Here is a 23,760-nt window from a genome sequence, read left to right as displayed (position 1 = left end):
TGCCCAACCTTCCTTCCGAGGAGTGGCTGGTGGGTTTGAACCGCCAGCCTTCTGGTTAGCAGTCAAGTGCCTTAGCCACTATGCTACCAGAGCTTCTATATCTGGAAATAGAGTATACTAAAAGTTGTTTTGTTCTTGAAATAAAGACATCCTCTATTTGTTCAACTGAATGATTTTTTTTTTTTCCTTGACAAATTTCCTTATCATTTCATATGCTGCATTTTAAGAAAATATGTTTTTCAGGCCTTGGCGCCTCAACCCCTCATTCTGCTTCAGTGAATTTGAGTTTATATATACAAAATTGAAAACCACACTTCGAAAAATAAACATTTTTTCCCCCAATGAAATGGCCACCAGATTCTATGGGAAATCACTAGTAGAAAAGCTTTTCAATTATTTTGGATCTCATCAATGCACAGAGAATTTTTACAACTGCTGTGCTTCCAGAATGTATTGCAGAGAGAGAAATGGTTTAAGGTACTATACTTGGTGGCACTTGACATTCTGAATGTGATATGTGGAGTAAATATAATTACTGCTCTTAGATATTTTCCTGTGAACATTACATAATTATTCCACACTGTAGATGGAGAAAGCCTGTGCCTGTGGTCTGCTTTGATGAACAGTAGATGGATTTTCATCATGAGCATCTATAGTCTTTATATTTGTTTACAGAACCTATGTTTGTGGATGCACACGTCATCCCAGATGGCACCGATCCAAATGATGCTAAGGTGTACTTCTTCTTCAAAGAGAAACTGACTGACAATAGCAGGAGCGCCAAACAGATTCATTCCATGATTGCTAGAATATGTCCTGTAAGTATTATGCTGTTCTAATTTGAACAAAGAATAAGCAATTCAAGCTATACACATTTTATTTTTCCAATACTTGATCTTCCTGCTTTTATTGTCTACTATTATAAATTAAAGGATCACTGGTGACACAGTAAGGAGTTCTGGTGGCACACTGGTTAAAGTGCTCAATTACTAATGGAAAGGTCAGTGGTTCAAACCTATCAGTCAGCCCCTCTGCTGGAGAAAGAGGCAGTCTGATTCTCTGAAGATTTACAGCCTTTGATTCTCTGAAGATTTACAGCCTTTGAAACCATAGAGGGCAGGGTTACTGAGTTGAAATTGACTTGAGGATGTTGGGTTTGGTGTGGGTTTTGGTTATAAATTAATAAAATATTGAAAAAAAGACAATTTTTATATAATGTTCATTCACGTCAACTATATGAGATAAGCATACTGTATTTCAGTAAAAAAGATAATTCAAGGACACATTTTTGTTGTGGTAATAAACAAATGAACAGTTTTGAACAATTTTTACTTTTTCTTTCATTGCAATGGTATTAAAGTGAATAACTGAATTGTATATTATTACCAGAAGAAAGGAAACCATCTTGCTAATAAAATAGAGAAAAGCATCAATAAAAGAAAATCATTGATGAAATGCTAACAAAAGTGAAAATTTAGAAATTATTTATTAAATATAGTTTTAATTATTACCTAATGTTTTGGTTACCAAGTGCCGCTCTGATAAGAATATACCACAAATGGAATGGCTTGAACAAACAGGAGTTTATTCTCTTACAATTTTGGAAGCTAGAAGTCTGAGTTCAAAGTGCCAAGCTCTAGGGGCTGGGTGAAATCCCTTTAACCTTAGCCTTCAGCTCTGCCTCCTTCTCCTGGCCCACTGAATCTGGAGGTTTTCCTTCACTCAGGCAGCTGCTAGCTACTGAGGCTGACAAACCCAAGGTCAACAAGTAAAAAGCCACCGTCCCAATATTACCAAACAACATGGCAGGCCACTAATTCAAATCCAGAAGTCCTAAGATCAGCAGGGCAAAGCAGGCTGTTGAACAAATACTTGGCTACATGAAGGATTCAAGTGTGCCAAAAAGCTGGAGACTTCCTTCAAAGTTGCTTCGTACATACTGGAAGCAGCCCACATCCCTAAAGCAGCTACTCAGTTGCTCCAGTAGATTCCAGCATGGAATTAATTACCTATCTCACCATGGGGAATAACTACATCCAGCTGCCCAGCCACTCAACCAGGCCCAACGAAGTTGACAACAACCTTAACTACCACACCTAACAAGAAAGTTCTGTGTATAAACAGTAATTATAACTAGAAACTCAAACAAAGTCATCATGCTCTCCTATTCTGGACTTTTACAGTCTTGGCCTTTTTCATTTATGATTAGTTTCATTTGTGCAACAGCATTTCTTAAAGCATTTACTATTTAAAATAGTTTATCTTTAAGTATTACATTACTCCGCTAATTGTGGCAGTCAACTACTTCTCAACCATTTGAGACAAGGCAGCAAAGCCAGGAGAAAGGAAGAATTTGTGAATGGAATTCACTGCCATTGAGTTGATTCTGACTCCTAGCCACCCTACGGGCCGGAGCAGAACTGCCTTAAATGTGTCCAAGGCTGCAAATCTTTATGGAAGCAGATTGCCTTATCTTTCTCTGGAGGCATGACTGGTGGGTTTGAATTGATGACCTTTTGGATAGTGGCTGAATGCTTCAACCACTGTCCACCAGAGCTCCTTACAGGCTATGCCTAAAGTAATCATAAATATTTTACCTAGAGAATATAATTGTAAATAATCTAAATGGCATTGCCCTAGCCCTACCAGAGAATTAAGTATACTAAAATGTGGTTAGAAATACTAGAGATGAACTGATAACACAGAGAAATAAAAGGAGAATTATTTGGGACCAATAGGTGTAAAGACAAACCCACTCTCCTGACCACTGAAGAATTTGCAAGTAGAATTTACTGTGTATAATAATAAGGAGCTCTGGTAGCGTAGTGCCTAAAGCACTTGACTGCTAATCAGAAGGCTAGCTGTTCAAACCCACCAGCCACTCCTCGGAAGGAAGATGGGGCAATCTACTTCCTTAGTGATACTGCCTCGGAAACCCAAGGAGGGTCGCTATGAGTCGGGTCCGACTCAATGGCACATAACAACAACAACATAATAATAATTTATGTTCATATTGCGGACAATAGTTATTAACAAAAGACAAATTACATATTGTCTATAATTTTAAAAAATATTTCTGTAATGCATATTAAAATTAGAAATCTTTGAGGCATATATTTATGAAGTTCATATGAATCATTTCTAGTTGATACCAAACTATAAAAGGATAATGGTATAACTACAGATGTTTGGTAAAATGATACTAAATATTATTCTTTAAATAGTGTACAGATGTGGGGATTAATGTTCCCAACCTTCAGGATCATAGACAATGCCCAAGTAAGAAGAATCACAGTTGAATTTTTAATAAGCAACTATTTATTTTATCATTTGGATTATGTTTACAAAATTATATCCTCTGGATAAAATATTTCAGAATGACACTGGTGGACAGCGCAGCCTTGTTAACAAGTGGACCACGTTCTTGAAGGCGAGGTTGGTGTGCTCCGTAATGGATGAAGATGGCCCGGAAACACATTTTGATGAATTAGGTACATAGATGTGAGACTGAAAAATGGTTTTGAAAAAGAGCTTGTAAGTTTTATATATTTTCAGTAAGCTATCAGAAGATATATTCTCAGCATAAATGGTGTACCTATTTGAATTAACGATCTGGATACTGTTAATAAATTTTCATTAACTATTTTTATCTGTTTTGCTGTTGAGTGCACTGCTGAAACGTGTAGCTTGTTGAATTCACCATGATTTATGAATAAGTATGTGTATGTGGTGTGTGTCTGAAGCTTATAAAATTTATAGGTGGCTAATGATTTGTCTGGGAGCTCTGGTAGCATAGTGCCTAAGACACTTGACTGCTAACCAGAAGGCTGGCGGTTCAAACCCACCGGCCACTCCTCGGAAGGAAGGTTGGGCAATCTACTTCCATAGTGATGCCGCTTCGGAAACCCAAGGAGGGGTAGCTATGAGTCGGGTCCGACTCGAGGGCAAATAACAACAAAAACAATGATATGTCTGGGCTTTTATAGATGAATGTGTATCTCATCTGTGTTAGAATACCTAATATTCTGACTTGAAATCACTTTATATGAGAATACAGCCAAATATTTACCTGTTGCACCTAATGAACAGAATAGAGCTTAGGTGGAATAATGTCCGACTAGAAATCTGGAGACATATGCTCCTATTTATGTTCTGTTTTGCTGACTCTGGGACTAAGTATTCTCTGCATGAAATGAGGAGGCTTCTCTTTTCCAGGTGAAAAAAGGCCTAACAGTGTGACTCCTTCTCAAAAAGGAATAGTTCTTGTCAATCAGAATAAGTTGGTATATATCACAGTATTACATTTACTCCTTAGACATTTAGAAAAGATTTTTCCTTTGCTTTAGTACATTAAAATGTAAAATATTGCTTACTCTCAGCTCTTTAGGTAGGTGATAAGATAAGCAATAAAATAACACTACAATATAGAAAAATTAGTGGTTTTAGCAGTTATAAAAACTGAAATAGATAGTTGGTCTCCTTGAAAGTCATTATGTTGATCGTGGAAACAAAAGTTCTGTATCAGATTTTCAAGGAAATGGTTCTAAACATCATTTTATGATACAGCCTAATCCACTGCCATCAAGTCAATTATCTGATTCACAGTGATTCCCCTTGGGTTTCTGAGACAGTAAATCTTAATGGAAGTAGAGTGCCTGGTCTTCCTTCCATGGAGTGGCTGGTGGATTTGAGCTGCCAGAGTTCTGCTTAGTAGTCAAATGCCTTAGGCACGGCACCACCAGCAATCACCCATTATTTTCCCAAAGTCTTTGCAAGTATATTTATGTTATAGTGACTTAGAATGGTTCAGCCTTTCTTGTTGTTTAGGGTAAGCTAGGCATTATAAGTCTTTGTTGACACACGGAAAGGCTAGTGGTTATTGCTTTAGATGCCCCAAGTTCATCATTAATTAAATTCAACTTTCTTTGTATTCTTCTGGAATCTTGTTTGCCAAATTGTCACTAAATCCAGCCCCTTTCTTACAATCCTGAAAATTGATTATTAATTTGTTTTCTGGTAAAAATCTACTTATACATTCTGATATTTGTTATTGTACTTTATTAGCCATACCTTTGCCATTGCTTTAATAAACTTTGAACTTGTTGTTAGAGGAATTATTGATTACATTAAAATCTCCCTCATAATTTTGACTTTAAACTCCCACTGGCCCTAAAAAAAGTCTTACATAAGGAAAAAGTCACTGAGAAAAATTTTTCTTCTGTATCCTAACTTTTAATCCTAGGTCAAGAAAAAATTAGATTTTTTAAATAAAAATTAATGTGTTGCCAGTAATTGATATTTAGAAAATACAGAAGCAAAGAAGAAACTAACATTTATGGAAATGCATAAGCAAAATTTGCTGTAAGCAATGCATATAGCAAAATTACAGAATTTTGCTATCCAGACACACTCTCAATCTTTTTATTCTATTCTGGTGTGTGGTTTAGAGGTTTACAGATTACAGTCCATGTTACATACCACTGTACATTTTCCATTTAATATTATCTCATTAGTATGGTTCCTATATGGTTATAAATCTTCATAAATATCCCTTGAGTGTCTGTATAATATTTCATTTCATTTACTTTGCCATAGGCCTTCCAAATATCTTTTCAAATAGCACTTTCCATAGTTGAAATTGTTTCTTTAGGTAATTTTTAAAAAATGTATATCTACTATGGGAACTTTAAAATACTGGTATTTTCCCATTTATAGAGGATGTGTTTCTGCTGGAAACTGACAATCCAAGAACTACATTAATATATGGCATTTTTACAACATCAAGGTAATTATTAAACAGTTATACTTCATAAATTATTTTATTGAAGATTAATTATTTAAAATGCACACTTCTATTCAGCTTTTAATTTTGTGTACCATTTTGGATGTAGGTAGTCAACTTTATTTACTTTTGCCTGATTACCAAAATATATTTGAGCTGAATTAACCTTTCAAAAGAGTTTTGAATTGAATATTTGTAATAATGACATGCAATTTTTCTTAAAGAAGGGAAAATATGAATTACAATGCAGGAATAAAGTGTATAGCATATTTTATTTTAAAGAAATAATTTGAAAACTCATGATTCAAATTAAAAACTTGACATTTCTATTAAAAATATTTGTTACTTCTAAGACAATCTAAAGTAATAACTACTTAGAAACTAACAAAACAGAGCCAATTTGCATGTTCCATGTGAGTGCTTCGTATGTTTGATAATAGGTTTGATGTCTTGTAGTTTCTTATGTCCCAGTCCCAATGATCATATACTGTAAGAAAATTCACCGTATTTTCATCCTTTCCTACACATACTCTTGCCTAAAACATTCACATCAGGAATGTTAATTATGAATTCAGCATACATTCCAGTTGTAATTTGGCCAGTATAGAATGTAATGGATCCATTTCATTCCACAATTAACTTTAAAATGGAAATCTAAACATTTTAGCATTTTCTAAGTGAGGAGAAAGGTAGTATAATTGTGAACTGCAATGAGCCATTCAAAGGAAGATTATAGGGATATTGATTGATACATTTAAATTTGTGCAGAAAGATGTCTCAAAAGTTGTCCTTCAGGATTTATTTAACTACTGTTTTAACAAGGAAACTAGGCTTGATTCAACTTGCAAAAAAACTGAACAAAGTAAAAAGGACCAAATTCTTAAGACAATGTTGGTTTCATTAAAATAATTTCTTTAGTTTCTGTTCATCTCAAGACCACTAGCTTTAATATTGAAAAATTCAGAACTGACATTTCTATTAAAGCTAACGATTAATACTATATCTTGTTTAATTGTCTAATTTGAGAGAAATGTGCGAGTCAAAAAAATGGTGTCTCATTTGATCTCCCTTAGTGACTATGGAAATAGTTTTTAAGGATTTAAACAAATTGCTTGAGATTTTATTAAAGGTCATTTAAAATCTCTCTCCCTCTCTCTCTCTCTCTCTCTCTCTCTTTTTGGACTCTTTTTTGTTTCCTCTGACTAAGAGGGAAAGTACACAAACAATGACACTTCGCCAACTAAAATGTATGATAACGTGAGAATGTGCACATAAGATAAACTAGTGAGAGACTTTGATTTTCCTATTTCTTGGAAACTTTGAGAGGAACTTTTCTATGATTTATTATTATCTACTGCCTCTCTGGATAAATTAAATATTTTAATGCCTTATATATCAATGTCTTATTTCAAAATACTGGAAGTTTTTCCAACTTTACCAATTTGTATCATAACATTCAGCTTTTCCAAAATGAATCATAATAGATTTCTATTAAAAACTTTGCTATCTATTTATAAAAGTTGTATTTAAATATAGAAAATCAACAGAATCGATCTCTTTCTGTTTTCTGCTTTCAGCTCAGTTTTTAAAGGCTCAGCGGTGTGTGTGTATCATTTATCTGATATACAGACTGTGTTTAATGGACCTTTTGCCCACAAAGAAGGCCCCAATCATCAGCTGATTTCCTATCAGGGCAGAATACCCTACCCTCGCCCTGGGACTGTAAGTATCCAGGAAAATTTTCCTCGTTATCTTACTTTTGTAAAAACTGTAATTTAATAACAAATGCATATCATGCTGCTATCTGTTAAATACAAGCACAGGCTTATTGGTACACTCATTATAATTTTTCAGCTCATAAGTCCCTAGATTTCTATAATACGTCATAGTTTTCTTCTAAGTGTTATTACTAACAAATTCTCATTTAGATTCAAAACAAGTGTAAGTTAGAGAGGGCAGAGATATTTCCTGATTTTATTGGAATAGAAAACATAGCTTAGAATGTGTTAATTTTTAAATGACAGGGTAAGGATTTGAATGCTAGCTGCTGAAACCCAAAAATCAAACCTGATGCCATCAAATGGAGTCCTGCTCATGGTGACCCCATCCCTGTGTTACAGGGTAGAACTGCTCTCTAGGGGTATCTTGACTGTAATGTTTACTTAAGAGGATTGTCAGGCCTCTCTTCTACAAAGCTACTGGTGAATTTGAATCATCAACCTTTGGATTAGCAGCCAAGTGGAAACTGTTGCTACACATCTCAATATTAAAGCATTTCATTTGCGTTAATGAAGAAAAACCATGTGAGAAAAATTGAGAAATACTTTATGTGGAAGTATTTCAATGTATATTTGTAGTTAAAAATTAAGGATCATATATTTCTCAAATAAAAAAAAATGCTTGGTATCTGTGAGCAAATCATTGCAACAAGAATGTTATAATGTAAATAAAATGTTTCTAAGACATAAAATAATATGCAAATTAGAAATGTTTAATTATATGTAACTTGAGCAATTGGAAATTACCTGAGCTAGAATTACTATTTTTGAGGCATACAGATATATATGTCATGCAACACTGATAGTACTAAGGAATATATTGAAAACTAATTTTTGCAGCTGAATTACAGACTTCCCAAGTGGATTGGAATTGGATATTTTCTAGGACTCCAATGATAACATTCTTAGTATTTTTAATTTGTCCCATTATAATGCTTCCTTTTTTGCATATTGATTAGTTTCTGTCTCTATAAAAGGGCATACAATGCACTGATTAAGGGAAGATGCTATGTAATTGGCCATCGGGAGGAGTATCATGTCTTATACCTCTGCATGTCATAGAATAGAAGTGAAGTTATAAAACATGGTGGTGGTTGTTTTTGTTGTGTGCCATGGAGTTGATTCTGACACATACTAACCTTTATGCCTCATAGGGTTTCCTAGGCTGTAATCTTTACAGTAGCAAATTGCCTTGTTTTTTCTCCCACAGAACCACTGGGTGGGTTTGAACCAGGGCTTCAAACTTGCTCAAACTGCTTCAGACATTGCTGATACAGAGAAATCGGAACAGGCCTCAATTTGTAAAATGTAGTTGTACAGGAATGATAATGGAATGGGAAAAACTATGGGTCAAAGCCCTGGAATGGGAGATTCAGAAGAGGAATAGTGAGTCCTTGCAGGAGCTTGATGCCAGAGATTGAGTTATTGCCAGGAGTGTGGAGAGTGACACGTATTCAAAGTAGCATAGTCAGTTGCCATGTTTGAGCTGGGCACTGTTTCCCACTCTGCCTGTTGAGAGATTTGGTTGCTATGCAACATGCACACTGCCCGGAGTGATTAAGTTTCAAGCAGGGTATTGCCTCATAATTTTTTCCATTTCTTGTTATTTTTCAGGTACACCCACATTTTACAGACTCAGGTCCATTCCAGTTGCACTTCATGGGCCATGACAGAAAGGGAAGAACAAGTTCAAAGTTCTTGTTCAAACTGCAGACCTTTCTACTAGCAGCTGAATGTTTATAACCACTGCACTATGGGGCTTCTTATAAAATGTGATAGAGACAAAGAGAGAATGATTTCATGAAAAACATAAAAAGACAGCTATGAGTATATTTACTTAAAGGGAAACACTTTGTAATTTAACTTAAAAATTCCCTTTGCCAATATTCTTTTAGATATCTGTCCAATGTGATTTTTACTAATTGTTGATTCACTATTTTTGTGTAGCCATTAGAGTGTCCTAGCAATGTGTTGCTTATTCCTTTATTTTGTCACTATCTTAAGTGATACACCTGCCATTTTTTAAATAGGGAAATAATTTATTTTTCCTTTAAAGAACATATTTATATACTCAAAATTAAAAAGTGTCCAGTTTAGTTCCCAGGCTAGTAAGTTCAAAGAGTGATTGGGCCATCAACTTCTGTAGTGATACTGCCTCAGAAACCCAAGGAAGGGTTGCTATAAGTCAGATCGAGTCAATGACAGTGAGTTTGGTTTTTTGGTTCATGCACTTTGAAAGGAGATCTGGTGGTGAAGTGACTAAGCCATTTGACTGCTAACCAGAAGACTGGTGGTTCAAAGCCACCAGCTGCTCCACAGAAGGAAGATGGGACAATTTACTTCCATAAAGATTTACCACATTGGAAACCCAATGGTATGAGTTGGGATCAACTCCACAGCAGTGGGTTTTTGGTTTCTGGGTGTATTTCATGTATTGCTATTACCTAACTTTGCAAAGATTATCAGAATTTCTGCTTATCCATGAAAACATTCAATTTTAGAAAGGTATAATTAATCATGCTTATCAAAATCCTATCATAGAAATCTCCTTTTTAGTTATCTTTGATACTGATAGTTCAACAGAAGATGAACCAAACATTTAATTATTTTGTATGGACAAGAAAACAACAACAACAACAACAAATATGTTCATCATGTTGAGGAACGTTGCATAAAAAGCAGGAATAATAAGGGAAGAGAGAATGAAAGGGGAAACAGCAATTTTCACAATATGAGTCAAAGGTTCTCATTATTTCATTCAACATATATCCTGAATTTCCAGACGAATCATTAGTATGATTATTAATCACTAATAAGGTATGTCATATTTTTGAGAATTGCTTGCTATTTGAAGTGACCTAGTCACAGCTTCGTCTTAGTACACATAATTAAGAAATGGTAGTGAATACACATTCTTTCATCAGTGATTCTCATTTGTACAGGAACAGTTGAAGTATGAGCTCTTCGTACAGCAAAACTATGTTATTTCCTGAAATAAAACTTTAAGGAAAATCTTTCAGATAAATAAATGAAACAGATGAAAGAGAATAACTCTGGTTGAATCAAGATTTAAGGCCTCAGAACCTTATGCACTGTGTGCTGGAACCAGTTTGTGCAACATCAGCAGAGCACATTGTGGGCATCTCTTCCCAACTCAATTGCATCACAGTGGTAGCTTGAAACTAGCCATGGTGGAAATATTTCTTCTTTGAAAATTGTCATATGCTGCAAATCTGGAATTTTTCTTTTCCTTTCCTAAAAAAAGTGCCACCAATGTCCCCACCCCTCATCAGGCTCTTTACCCATATAGCAGCTCAGACATCACCTTCACAGAAGTAGAGAATCACAATGAGAAAACCATTTGTGTAAGTAGCAAACATGCTATATAATGTGTGGGAATACGTAAACACGTTTTTAGTAAAATGAAATAAACTGATGCTAAATTAGGAATTTCTACTAACAGCATCACTTTTCTCTATTTCTGAGCTTCCAAGAATAAGCATTTTGCCTACTCTAAAGCTTTCATTATGGCATAAGCTAGAGCTTAGTGACACACATCTGCGGCAGATTCTGTGAAAAAAGGGAGTAGTCAGTACTTGAGACATATTTCTATTATGTGGTTTCTTACATCTGGTGTTCACACCAGAGCAGCTCCTTTAAATAAAAAAGATTGTCAGATGAGTGATCTTTAGGGAATAAAGGAGGCAGGGTGAGGGAGTGACCTCTGGAACTCCTCCTGGAAAAGTGTACTGACCTGAAGATTTGGTCCCTCCACCCTTCACTGAGCAACATACCATGAAGTCATCTCTCTGACTCAGCATGGCTGGTCACTGTCTCTTTTCTGGGATCCCAGGGCTTAATATCCTAAGCATGTAGCCAGAACATCAGCTGCCAAGTGACCCAAAGCTTTCTCTCTTAAGGGTTAAGAATGTTGGCTCTGAAGTCCTCCCAATGAAGGATCAACTGTGACTGTCAAACTTTTTTTTCCCCACACAGTAGTCTTATTGCTGGGTCAACCTCATAAATATATGACTTTGTTCTTAAAGAAACGACACTGGCAGAAATCTTACACTATGACTCTAATGTGCCCTGTAGGTGCTTCTTTTAAAGCAGAGTGGATGGCTGTGTTAGCAAACGGCCCCAACCAGCAAGCACAAGTCAGTAGGAAGAAGCCTGCCAATTGTGTCATAATGTTTTTCCATAAGTAGTTCAGGTTTGTGGAAGAAACAAGACACGTTTGGTATGTTGCAAAGGGCAGCCAAAGACAGCAGACTCTCTCTGTGGCCAGGCTAACATATTACATTATTCCACTGCAACGTGTGTAAAGCTCCTACAGGAGATTGTATTTGTTGTATGCACTATTCTGTTTAAGTAGATCCCAATAAGAGCATTCAGTCTTAATGTCTGTTTATAATTGGAGCAAAACCATCTGCTCCAGTCCTTGTGCTTTGAACAGGTCTGATACTTGACGCAGGAAAAGAACACAGAAAACTCATGATCCACATATTCAGTGGTGGCAAGGAAAAGAACAGTTCATTGCTGGGACATTTTTTGGTTCTATACTTCTGGTTGCTCTTGTGTTAGAAATATTTTTATTCATTTTAAGATGTTTGAAAACATTGTTAGGAAAAGCTTACCATAAAATTAAGCAAATAAATCATACAGACATGAACAGTTAATTATACAATGTTTCACATCATTATTCAAAGCATGTGAATAATAGAAATAATATTATTGAAGCCAGGGGGGTAGAGGGATAATAGTGGAACAACATTATTTAAGGGGAGATCTAAAATATGAGATTGAGCTGGCCTTAAAGGGTTGTTGTGGATAATGAGGGTAAGGGAGACTTTCAGGAAAAAGGTGCAACAAACACTTCAATGCAAAGATAGAAACTGATAAGTGAGGCTTGGAAGCTCTGCATGGAACATGAGGACTGGCACAGAGGGCTCTGGTAGGCAAGAGAGGATTACTGTAAGGAAGATGAAGGCCAGCTTGCACATAAACACATGTTCTAAACTGCATCATTCTTTGAGGTTCAAATAAATAGCCTAGGATATCAAGGCTTTAAACATAAGATCAGTTTGTCTTAGGATATTGTTTAAAAGAACAATGCTCAAAACAAGTTCAGATTCTGAAACACACACATACACACACAACAGACTCACTGCCATCCAGTCAGTTAGACTCATAGCAACCCCTTCTTGGGTTTCTAATGCAGTATTTCTACAGAAGTAGATTGCCCAATCTTCCTTCCAAGGAGTGACTGGTAAGTTTGAGCCACCAGGCTTCTGCTTAGCAGTCAAATGCCTTAGACACTATGCCACCAGAGCTCCCGGAAACACTACTAAGTTCCCTTTATTTACCCATATACAACTATTCTGGTTACCTAGTGATTCTCTGACAGGAATATACCACAAACGGAATGGCTTTAACAAACAGGAGTTTATTTTCTTAGTTTAGAGGCACTAAGTTTGAGTTCAAAGTGCCAGGCTCTAGGGGCTGGGTAAAAGACCCTCAGCCTTGGGCTTCAGCTCTGTCTCCAGCTTCTGACCCACTGAAGCTAGAGGCTTTTCTTCACTCAGACAGCTGCTGGCTGCTGAGGCTGACAAGCCCAAGGTTAACAAGTAAAAAGGCACAGTCCCGATGTTACCAAACCACACAGCAGGCCATTCATTCAAGTCCATTGGAAGTCCCAAGGTCGGCAGAGCATGGCAGCCTGCTGAAAAACAACATGGCTACATGTAGGGTCCAAACGTGCCATATGCTAGAGACCATTCCCCGAGGCTTCTCCTTATCTACAGGAAGCAGACCACATGCCTGAGGCAGCTACTCATCTGCTCACAAGTAGATTCCATCATGGAGTTGATTACCAGTCTCATCATGGGGAATACTACATCCAGCTGCCCAGCCACTCAACCAGGCCCAGCCAAGTTGACACATAACCTTAACTACCACAACTACTCATGTTTTAAAAGTTAGGTCAACACCATGCTGCTCTTGACCATGCCAGTGACTCCCTTCTCTTATTACTTTTGCATTTGTTTCCTGCTCTCTGTGTCCAGCATCACCTCATGTCTCTTTTCTCCACTTTGGGATCTGTAATCCAGCAATACCAAAGGAATTGCAATACCATTTCCCTAAATACTCCGAACTTTGTTTTCTCATCTTTAAACTTCTTCACTCACACTACCAGCCTTAAGTGTGCCGTTTTTGTGAATTCTCTTAAAAACTATTGGCTTTCAACATGGGTGTCCATTCATTATGAAGCAAGCTACAGTATTTACTTTATATTTCTCTTGGATCATTACTTATGTCTCAATTGTTTTTTTTTTTGCCTTGAATATGTCTGTTTTCCTTAGTGGAACCCTTAGTCTAGAAGACAATTGTTGTTGTTGTTGTTATGTGCCATCAAGTATGCCCCAACTCATAGCGACCCCTCCTTGGGTTGCTGAGGCAGTATCACTACAGAAGTAGATTGCCCAAGCATCCTTCCGAGGAGTGGCTGGTGGGTTTAAACTGCCAGCGTTCTGGTTAGCAGTCAAGTGTCTTAGGCACTATGCTACCAGAGCTCCTTAGAAGACAATGTTGTTGTTGTTATGTGCCGTCAAGTCAGCCCTGACTCATAGCGACCCCTCCTTGGGTTTCCGAGGCAGTATCACTACCGAAGTAGGATTGCCCAACCTTCCTTCCGAGGAGTGGCTGGTGGGTTTGAACCACCAGCCGTCTGGTTAGCAGGCAAGTGTCTTAGCCACTATGCTACCAGAGCTCCCTAGAAGAAGACAATAGTAGGTGTTTATTCTTATATCCTGTACTAGTCACATCAAAATATTTTCTGAAAAAAAAACTACCCCCAAAACTGACATATATATTAACATATGAATATATTAATGCTGAAAACTAGTATAATGGATTTAAGCATTAGGAGAACATTTAGAAGCATCAGAGGTCAACAGATGTTTATGAAATCCTGAGTATAGGAAAGAAATTAAGTAAGGGCAAAAATTACTGATTGACTTCTTTAACATGTAATTCATATCATTCCCAACATTTCACCCAACACTTCAATAATCAAAGCACTTAACATGTCTCTACTCAATAAAAGGAGTTCTTATAGCTGCTTGATAAACTGAAAATTATAGGACCTGAGGAACTTTAAACACTTATAAGAGACGTTTAACTGAGATTATTGAATGGCTGTTTATAGAGTAAAATTACCCTTCAGAAGACAGAGTCATCAGCCTAATGAATAGACAAAGGATTTTGTTTGATGAGAACACATGGATTGAGATTCAATATATATGCTTTAACATATCACAAGATGAGGGAACAACTAATCACATCTTATTTGTATGTACTTGGCAGTGTCACGCTGAGCAAACTTGTAAGTGCAGATGGAGAAAATCTGCAAAGGGCAATCAATTTTGTTCTTGTCACCATAATTGTCATTCATTCTATATCTTATCTGCAATGTTTACACCATGAGTCAATGGAGGAATTATTAATTATTATCAGAAAGAATTCTTTTGTACTTTTGAAAATAAATTCTGATTAGTATATGCTTATTTCTAAGCAAGAAGTTCATTGTAAATATAAAACAAATGTCCCAAGTGGCTATGAATTTAAGTTACTGCATGCACAGTTTATCTGTACCACTAGAAAACAACAAAGTTCAGGCCATGAGAGATATAAAAGATCAAACATGTTTGTTCTTACGTTGTTACATGCATGTAAGGAAAGAAAAAGGTAATTAGAAGTCCTCGGTGGGAAAGGGGAGGAAAAAAGTCAGAGTCCTTGGGTGGTACAAATGGTTCAGCACTAACGTTTGGAGGTTTGAATCCACCCGTGTGACTTGGAAGAAAGGCCTGGTGATGTACTTCCAAAAGACGACAGCCACTGGAAACTCTGGGCACAGTTCTACTCTGACATGGGATGATCATGAGTCAGAATCAACTCCGGCCAGATTGTATAAGACAATATAAGACCTTAACTGATTGGAAACTGCAAATTGCTAGTTCTCTCTGTATATAAAACTTGTCCCAATGTGGTAGAAAGCACTGGTTGAAAAGAATGAAAACAATGCCACTGGTTGTTAAGTCCCTTTTGTATTTATAAACCCTGAAATGAGGTCTGTGTTCTTCTGTGAGTTGATTTATATTCACTGACATTTTTCTTTAGATTTTTCCTTAGTTGCTATTTCTTAACCAACAGTTTTCTTTTTCATTTATAAGCATTCCTTTGTATTTCTACAAATTGATGAACTTCTATTACTAAAATAGTATATTTTGCACAATTTGAAAATAATTTTTCAATTTTACTTATCACCAAGTAAAACTCAGAAACTAGACACAACTAATTTAATAAGATTATCACACACTGAAATAACTAGCAAGTGGAAATAACGTGAAATGTCTAGTAGTGTATGCTAAACTTCAGATCTTTCTGGAACTTACAAATGAAGATGTACATATTTGACGTCTCAGCTTAGCAAAACCATAATTGGTATTGTTTTATGAAAGGCTGGATCTATTTAAACTGCTTATGCATTGTTCTTTCCATGTTGTCATTCAGTGAGCAACGTGTTTCCCTTTTTCCATTTTGTGTGAAGAATGAGGATAGAAAACACCCATAATTCTATATTTTGCAGAAGGATGGAATGCATCCATCAGCTTAGAACACCCTCAAATTGAATTCTTTGTCCTCATTTAGTCTTCGTTGTGGGCAATTTATAAACATGTATATTTAAATATAATGTTTTTTCTTAAAAGAAAAACATATGAGGCCCAGATGAAAGTCTAGTTAATGAAAGTGCAAATGAGAGGCTTAGTTTTATTACTTGTCTCATTATCTCTCTTTGATGAAGTCATTTAATTGCCCCTTGTGCCTTTCTATAAAAAGAGAACTATATTTACTGGTCCTGTAAAAAATGCTAGTAATGCTAATTTGTCAAATTAAGTCTAAAAATTGCATTCAGGATGATGCAGTCCATATCTAATGCAGTGAGGTCATAGTTGTAATTTGCTGAGGCTTTTCTGAAATTGTGGGTCAGCCTGGCAATAGTGACAGAGAGGCACTAACTGTTGGAGAGCTGCAAGTGTTTAACCCAGAGGTTGCCATGTTTTTTTGATCTGCAGGGTTGTTTTTCTTTTTTTCATTGAATCAGCAGTACAATTCTGGCATATTTCTCATAAATTTCCACATTTCTATCATCTGTTGAAATCTAACTGCACTAGGAGCAATTAGTTGGAAATAAGTATCATATGAGTAATATATATGCTTTCCATTTTGTCTATTCCATTGAATCTGTTTCCCACTGATGCTGTGTCCACGGCTCCTGATCAAGAAGCTGCTTCCCTTTCCTCCATACTTATGAACAGGATAAATAAATACTAGAACAGGAGTGCCATGTGTTTCCAGAAAAAACATGGCAAAGTGTTTTGTTTCTGAAAGTAGAAATATTGACAGGTTTAATAGGGTTTGGCAAACACTATCTTATGTGTTGAAAGACTACATGCAGCAGCTTTGCTCCTATATTTTAATACTCTGGCTCTAGGAAGCACTGAGTTTGAGTCCCAAGCTTTATCAGTTCCCTGCCTACCCTTGAGTTTGGCTTCAGGTGCCCTACAAATGGAAGGTTCTCCAGAAGGCCTCAGGAGCCCTTGTCTGGCTATCTTTCCGGAATTGATGGATATGCCCAGAAAGTCCTTTTCTCAGATCTTATTATTACTCTCTGCCTGCTACTTGCCTGCTCTGAACCTTTCCTCTCCTGGCCACAATTGACTATCAGGTAGCCCTGTACCAAATTGGCAGGTTACATCATTCAACAACTTTTTGTTGAATATTATTCGACAGATTTGCTATAGTTCTGAGGATAAAGCAATAACCACAATAAACCCAATTATGGTAAACACATAGCTTACATTCCAGGAAAAACAGACTAATTAAATGTGGTAACAGAGCAAACCATGGGGCTGTCTGGAGAAGAGGAGTCCAGACTGGGACCAGCAAGAGCCGACCTCCTGGAGGGGAAGCATATTGGGAATGTTCAGGAACAGCAAGAACTACTGTAGGAGAAGTAGTCTCAGGCCGGATCACACAGTAGCTTGTAAACTATTGGTATTATGTTCTCAGAATAAGAGAAGCCACTGGAGTCTTTTCTAGAAGAGAATTCCCAGATATAATTTACTGCTCCCAACCTAAGCTCCAACAAGATCTCTCTTTTGGGAGGGAGAGATTAGATGAAATAAAACTCCTGCACATTAAGGTTCTGACTGAATCAATACTGATAATATATTTTAACAAGTAGGAACATTAGATGGTGTCCACAAGGTTTTTGGTTTTGCTTTTTATTTCTTTGTTTGGTTTTTTAAACAAAATGGTACCTAGCAGAGAATAAGAAATATAAAAGTATTGGATGAAAATATTGAAAGTTATGTCATATACACAGTGGTGTCCCTCTCTGAAGAGGATTTAGCCTCACTCAAATGATCAGATTATACAAACCGTATATTAATTTTCTAAAATAGTAAAATAATTAGTTACACATTTTCTCCTCAATAAGTAGCAAATATACTTAAAAGAAATTGGGCTTCTGAGTCTTATTTTTTTTAATTTAAAAGCTTTCTGATGATTACTACAATAAAGTAACTATTTTGACTTATAAATTTGTTTTCTTAACACATTTTTTAGTGCCCTGGGGGAGCATTTACACCCAATATGCGAACAACCAAGGAGTTCCCAGATGATGTTGTCACTTTTATTCGGAACCATCCTCTCATGTACAATTCCATCTACCCAATCCACAGAAGGCCTTTGATTGTCCGCACAGGCACCGACTACAAATACACGAAGATAGCTGTGGATCGAGTAAATGCTGCTGATGGTAGATATCATGTCCTGTTTCTCGGAACAGGTAAGTATTTGAGCAATAAAACTTCAAACTTCACTTTAATGTTTAGTAGGAAAGTGTACTATAATGTTTTGTTGTTGTTGTTATGTGCTGTCATGTCATCTCTGACTCATAGCGACCCCTCCTTGGGTTTCGGGGGCGGTATCACTTACAGAAGTAGATTGCCCAACCTTCCTTCTGAGGAGTGGCTGGTGGATTTGAACCACCAGCCTTCTGGTTAGCGGTCAAGTTCCTTAGGCACTACGCCACCAGAACTCCTATACTATAATATAGGTAGTAGTTACAAGCCATGATATAAGAACTAGAAAGACTCCAATGTTTACTTCTGTCTGATCCACAATGAGTTATTTAGCCTCTATACCTCAGTTTCCATATCTATAAATGGAGTTAATAAAATGAACTACTTTATAGAGTTGTTGTGAGGATTAAGTGTAAATAAATGTAAAGCAATGAGAACAGTGCCTGGCCCAAATTATAGTGAAATACAGAATCATGAGCTGAATGAAGAGATGGAAAGATATTTTAAGTGTGCAGAAATTTTTCATTCAACTGAATCAGATTCTTTGACTTCTTCATAAACACAGGGCCATTTTCTAGTGATAATTACAATGACAATGTGTTCTAGATAACACTTGAAAGAGAAAGTAGTAACTCTAGAATAGAGAGGGTTTTTGTCAATTTACTTTAATAGACAAATGAGTGAAAATATTCTTGTTAGCAGCCTACGTGATGTGCAATGACTAGCTTTGTGTGTGCTCCAGCACTGGTTCTCACAGTCTGGTCCCTAGACCAGCAGCAGCAGCAGCAGCAGCAGCAGCATTATCTGAGAATTTATTAGAAACAAAAATTCTTAGATCCCTCCACAAGAACTCTGGGAGTGAGAAACAGCCATCTGTGCTTTATCCAGCCCTCCAGGTAATTCTGACGCATGCTAAAGTTTGAGAAGGACCACTCTACAGAAAGCCTTTTGCTGTCATAATATATTTCAAACATCCCTTACTATGCTCCAGACCATGATAAAAGGAAATCTCTTTGCTTGTCTTATTTCAATAACACTACTGTTCCAGGAAATTAGGCAGTTTCTCTATCAGTTGAAGAAATGGATACAAAATATGTCTGTAGACATCATAACATACAGCAGCAGTAGAATATGTAATCTGAGCAAAGTAACGAATTGCTCTATGGCTTCAATCAATTTACAATCTGAGTAGTTTTATTTTTCTAGGTAAATAAACTTTTTAACATATGAGTTACTTATAAAGTTTTTATTTTCCCTTTTTATCATTTTTGTTTTTTGTTTTTATGCCTCAAACCCCAGATCTAGATCCTTCATTCTCATGTGATTTCAGCTTGCACTGCACTGAGATTGAACGCCTTCTCACTTGTTCTATTTGGTGTTTTGTCCAGCACTACATATTTGCGTTTTCACTTGTCCTCTTTTCTATTTTTCGGAATTTGAAGAATACACTTTCCTTCACAGACTAATCAAATCCTATTCTGCTCTCAGTTTTTATCCCCATGTTCTAGACCTCTGTCAGATATGTTCTTATTCATTTTATTTTTCCATTTCATCCTCATTGAATCCTCAGTTTACAAATCTTATACCAGGACACTAAACTAGACCCATTCCTTCACCCATAGCCACCTGTCTGCAGTACCACCAATTTCTTCAAGGTCTTGAATGTTCTTCTTATAAAATCTAATGTCTTTAACTACTCAGCTACCTCAGTCTTACTTTGAGTCACTTGGCATTGTAGAATCTCTCTCTTCCTGTTGCTTCAACCACATGATATAAAATGCCTGTGTTTCTCTGGACATTTCCTCTCAGTCTCCTTCATTTTAGCCTAGGTTCCTCCTGCCTATTATTATGGGTATTCCCTGAAGTTCCATTCATGGGACTTTTCTTTCTGTATATTCTTTGGCCTTCTCATTCATTCACTTGATTTTATGATCTCTTCCATATGAACAAATCACAAAGGTATGTGTCCAGTATTTGCCATTTCCTGAGCTTAATATTTGTGTTTACAGCATACTGTCAGATAACACAAATTGGACAACGTGTTGCCATAGTGCCAAAGGCATTTGACTGCTAACCAGAGGGCTGGTGGTTCAAACCCACCACCACTCCTGGGAAGGAAGGTTGAGCAATCTACTTCCATAGTGATACTGCCTCAGAAACCCAAGGAGGGGTCACTATGAGTTGGAGATGACTCGACAGCACATAACAACAACAACAACATTAACACTTTAAACATCATGCTTTGTTGTTGTTATGTGCCATCTAGTCAGACCCGACTCATAGCAACCCCTCCTTGGATTTCCAAGGCGATATCACTATGGAAGTAGATTGCCCAACTTTTCTTCCAAGGACTTTAAGCATAGTGTATTTCTTTCTAAGACTGTTTAACCAATTATTTTTATTCATATCACATATTTGTAATCACTATCACAGATCCTTCTCAGGATTCTATTTCTCCTTGATATATAATTCCTCTTTGGTATAGCATAGTACCTGGCAAGTTCAATATATGTTTGTTAAAATCATTTGAAAATCCTATCTATTTGCTGCTATACATATAATTAAATGAATTAATAACTGAGTGCAAAGTTGATCTTCATTTGCTTATAAACTGTTTTTCAAAGAGTGATTATGAATGATTATGAAGAGTTACTCTCACCCTCTGCTTGAATCATCCAATGTGAAGTCTGCCTTTGGAAAAGAAAAATGTTTTTCCCTGAAGTAAGGTGGTAATTTAGAGCCACAACTCTCCCTACTGTCTCATATTAACAGAAGAGATGACTGTCTGCGTTTTCCCCCATCTTCTGCAGTTCTTGAAGCCTATCTTAATGGTGGACTTTGATACTGCAGCAGAGTTGTGTTTTCATGAAAGTCTATGTAAGCTTTGTAGATTTCATGAATGGAATTTTCAAGAAGGCTTTATAAGCAGTGCAGCAGTGTTTAGTCAAATAGAGGACAGTAACAAACGGGTTTGTATGAATTGTTTTCTTTTTTTTACCACATAAATTTCTGGCACCTTTACATGCAGTTTTCATTTTCAAAACCAATATTTAGGCATGTGTTTTTAATTGCAGAAGGAAATTTCACTTATGATTGCTTACAAAGCCACATCAGTTGCTTAAAGACTGTCTAATAGGAAAGTGCCTGCTATGGCAATGCCTCTTCCAACAGCATCTTTCTGAAGAGATATTGTATCAGACTGCACTATAATTTAGTTGAAGACCACAATTTAAATTTACCTACAACTTTCACAAACAACATACTGGTATAGAATATTTGCTGCTAAAGCAGTTCTTGGATAGCTGGTAAAATTTCTTCAAAGAAATTCCTCTGAGTTTGTTTGCTGCTAAAAGTAAATAAAAGAGCCTTTCTTGAAATGGCTCTTGGGAGAATCACAGGTTGTTGTTCCCAGGACCACTTAGCTTGGTGTATCTTAATGTTCTGGGGAAGGACATGATATTACTTGAATGTTGCCAAATCCCCAAGAGAGCCTTTGAGGCAGTATAAATAAATAATGATGCTCCAATTATTGCCACAATGAGGAGAACTTCACTCATGGCATCCCTTTTCTCTGAGCGATCAAGGAAAATTCAGGGGAATTCAATGAAAACATTAGTTATCAAAGAAGATGCCACAGAGAAAACTAATTTGACAGATCATTGGAATGCTAATAGAGTGTCATGTAACTGTATTCACTTTGACTATTACTAATGATATTGTAGCTCCCAGAATTTCCATGGTAGATCCCCAGGCTCAAGGCTTGGTAACAGTTAAAACAACCAAGTACAATGTACTACTCTGACTGAGTTTGAGATGCTGATATTCTGCCCTTCCACTCCCATGGTACTGACTTGGATTATTTTGTATGCTGATAGAAGCAGTGGAAAATTCAAATGATCTTTATTTCTTATAGTTAAGGCACCAGTATCTATTCTAGGGGTGAGAAGTCCCTGGATGAAGCAAATGGTATACATTCTACAAACTTAAAAGGAGCTCTGGTGGTATAGTGGTTAAGACATTTGGCTACTAACCAAAAGGTAAGGGGTTCAAACTCATCAGCTGCTCTGTGGAAGAAAGATGGGGCAGTCTGCTTCTGTGATTCCATAAAGATTTACAGGCTTAGAAAACCGGTGGGTGTCACAATGAGTCATAATTGACCCAACGACAGTGAGTTTGTATTTTTTTGGAACCTATGAGTTGGTGATTTAAACCCACTCAGCAGCATGGGGGAAGAAAGTCCTGGTGAACTGATTCTATAAAGATTACAGCCAAGAAAACCCTGTGGAGAAGTTCTACTCTGTAAGATATGGGGTTACCAGGAGTTGGAATTGACTAAATGGCAACAGGTTATAGTTTAGGGACTATTTAATGTGTCTTTATAGCCCATAAACTAAGAACTGTTTTATATTTTTAAAGAAAAAAAAAGAATATTCTGTGATCAGTGAAAATTATAAGAAATTCATATTTATGTACATTAACCAAAAGACCAAACAAAATCCATTGCCCTCAAGTCAATTCTGATGCACACCCTATAAGACAGAGTGGAACTGCCCCATAGAGTTTTCAAGGCTGTAAATCTTTATGGAGGCAAACTGCCTCGACTTTCTCCTCCAGAGCAGCTGGTAGGTTCAAACCACTGACCTTTTGGTTAGCAGCCAAATATCTTAACCACCACACCACCAGAGCTCTTTTGTGTCCATTCATAAAGTTTTATTAGAACACAGCCACACATATTTGATTGCATATTGTCTGTGGCCGCTTTTGCTCTATGGTGACCATGATGAATAGAGACACAGAAACCAGATAGCCTCCAGAGTCTAGATATTTATTATTTAAGCTTTTACCAAAAAAAAAAAAGGGTTTGCTGATCCCTGCTTTGGTTGATGATTGTATAATTTTAGAAAAACCAAGACTTTGTAAAGAAGCAATTATTTAATCACCACCATCCACCACCCACTGCTGTCAAGTCGGATCTGATTCATAGCGACCCTTCCTTGGGTTTCCAAGGCAGTATCACTATGGAAGTAGATTGCCCAACCTTCCTTCTCCCGATTCATAGCGACCCTTCCTTGGGTTTCCAAGGCAGTATCACTATGGAAGTAGATTGCCCAACCTTCCTTCTGAGGAGTGGCTGGTGGATTTGAACCACCGGACTTTCGGTTAGCAGTCAAATGCCTTAGGCACTACACCATCAGAGCTCCCAGTTATCTAATGTTGTTGTTGTTGTTATGTGCCGTCGAGTCGGCCCCAACTCATAGTGACCCCTCCTTGG

General features: G+C 36.8%; 1 protein-coding gene across 1 annotated transcript in view; it reads left to right on the top strand.

Annotated features, from left to right (window-relative positions):
• The window catches only part of SEMA3C (semaphorin 3C), a 210,462-nt gene that overhangs the window by 147,084 nt on the left and 39,618 nt on the right, over window positions 1-23,760 (top strand). The window contains exons 7-11 of the mRNA XM_007944851.2: window positions 676-818; window positions 3,377-3,491; window positions 5,716-5,785; window positions 7,360-7,504; window positions 18,250-18,472. Of these exons, the coding sequence (XP_007943042.1) occupies window positions 676-818; window positions 3,377-3,491; window positions 5,716-5,785; window positions 7,360-7,504; window positions 18,250-18,472 (696 nt within the window). The remainder of the gene's footprint in view (window positions 1-675; window positions 819-3,376; window positions 3,492-5,715; window positions 5,786-7,359; window positions 7,505-18,249; window positions 18,473-23,760) is intronic.

The sequence above is a fragment of the Orycteropus afer genome, unplaced genomic scaffold, assembly GCF_000298275.1.
Source record: "Orycteropus afer afer isolate SDZICR_OR568_19922 unplaced genomic scaffold, OryAfe1.0 scaffold00007, whole genome shotgun sequence".
Classification (NCBI taxonomy): Eukaryota; Metazoa; Chordata; class Mammalia; order Tubulidentata; family Orycteropodidae; genus Orycteropus; species Orycteropus afer.
Note: the sequence above shows the minus strand (reverse complement) of the source record. Positions and strands in the feature narration are given on the sequence as shown.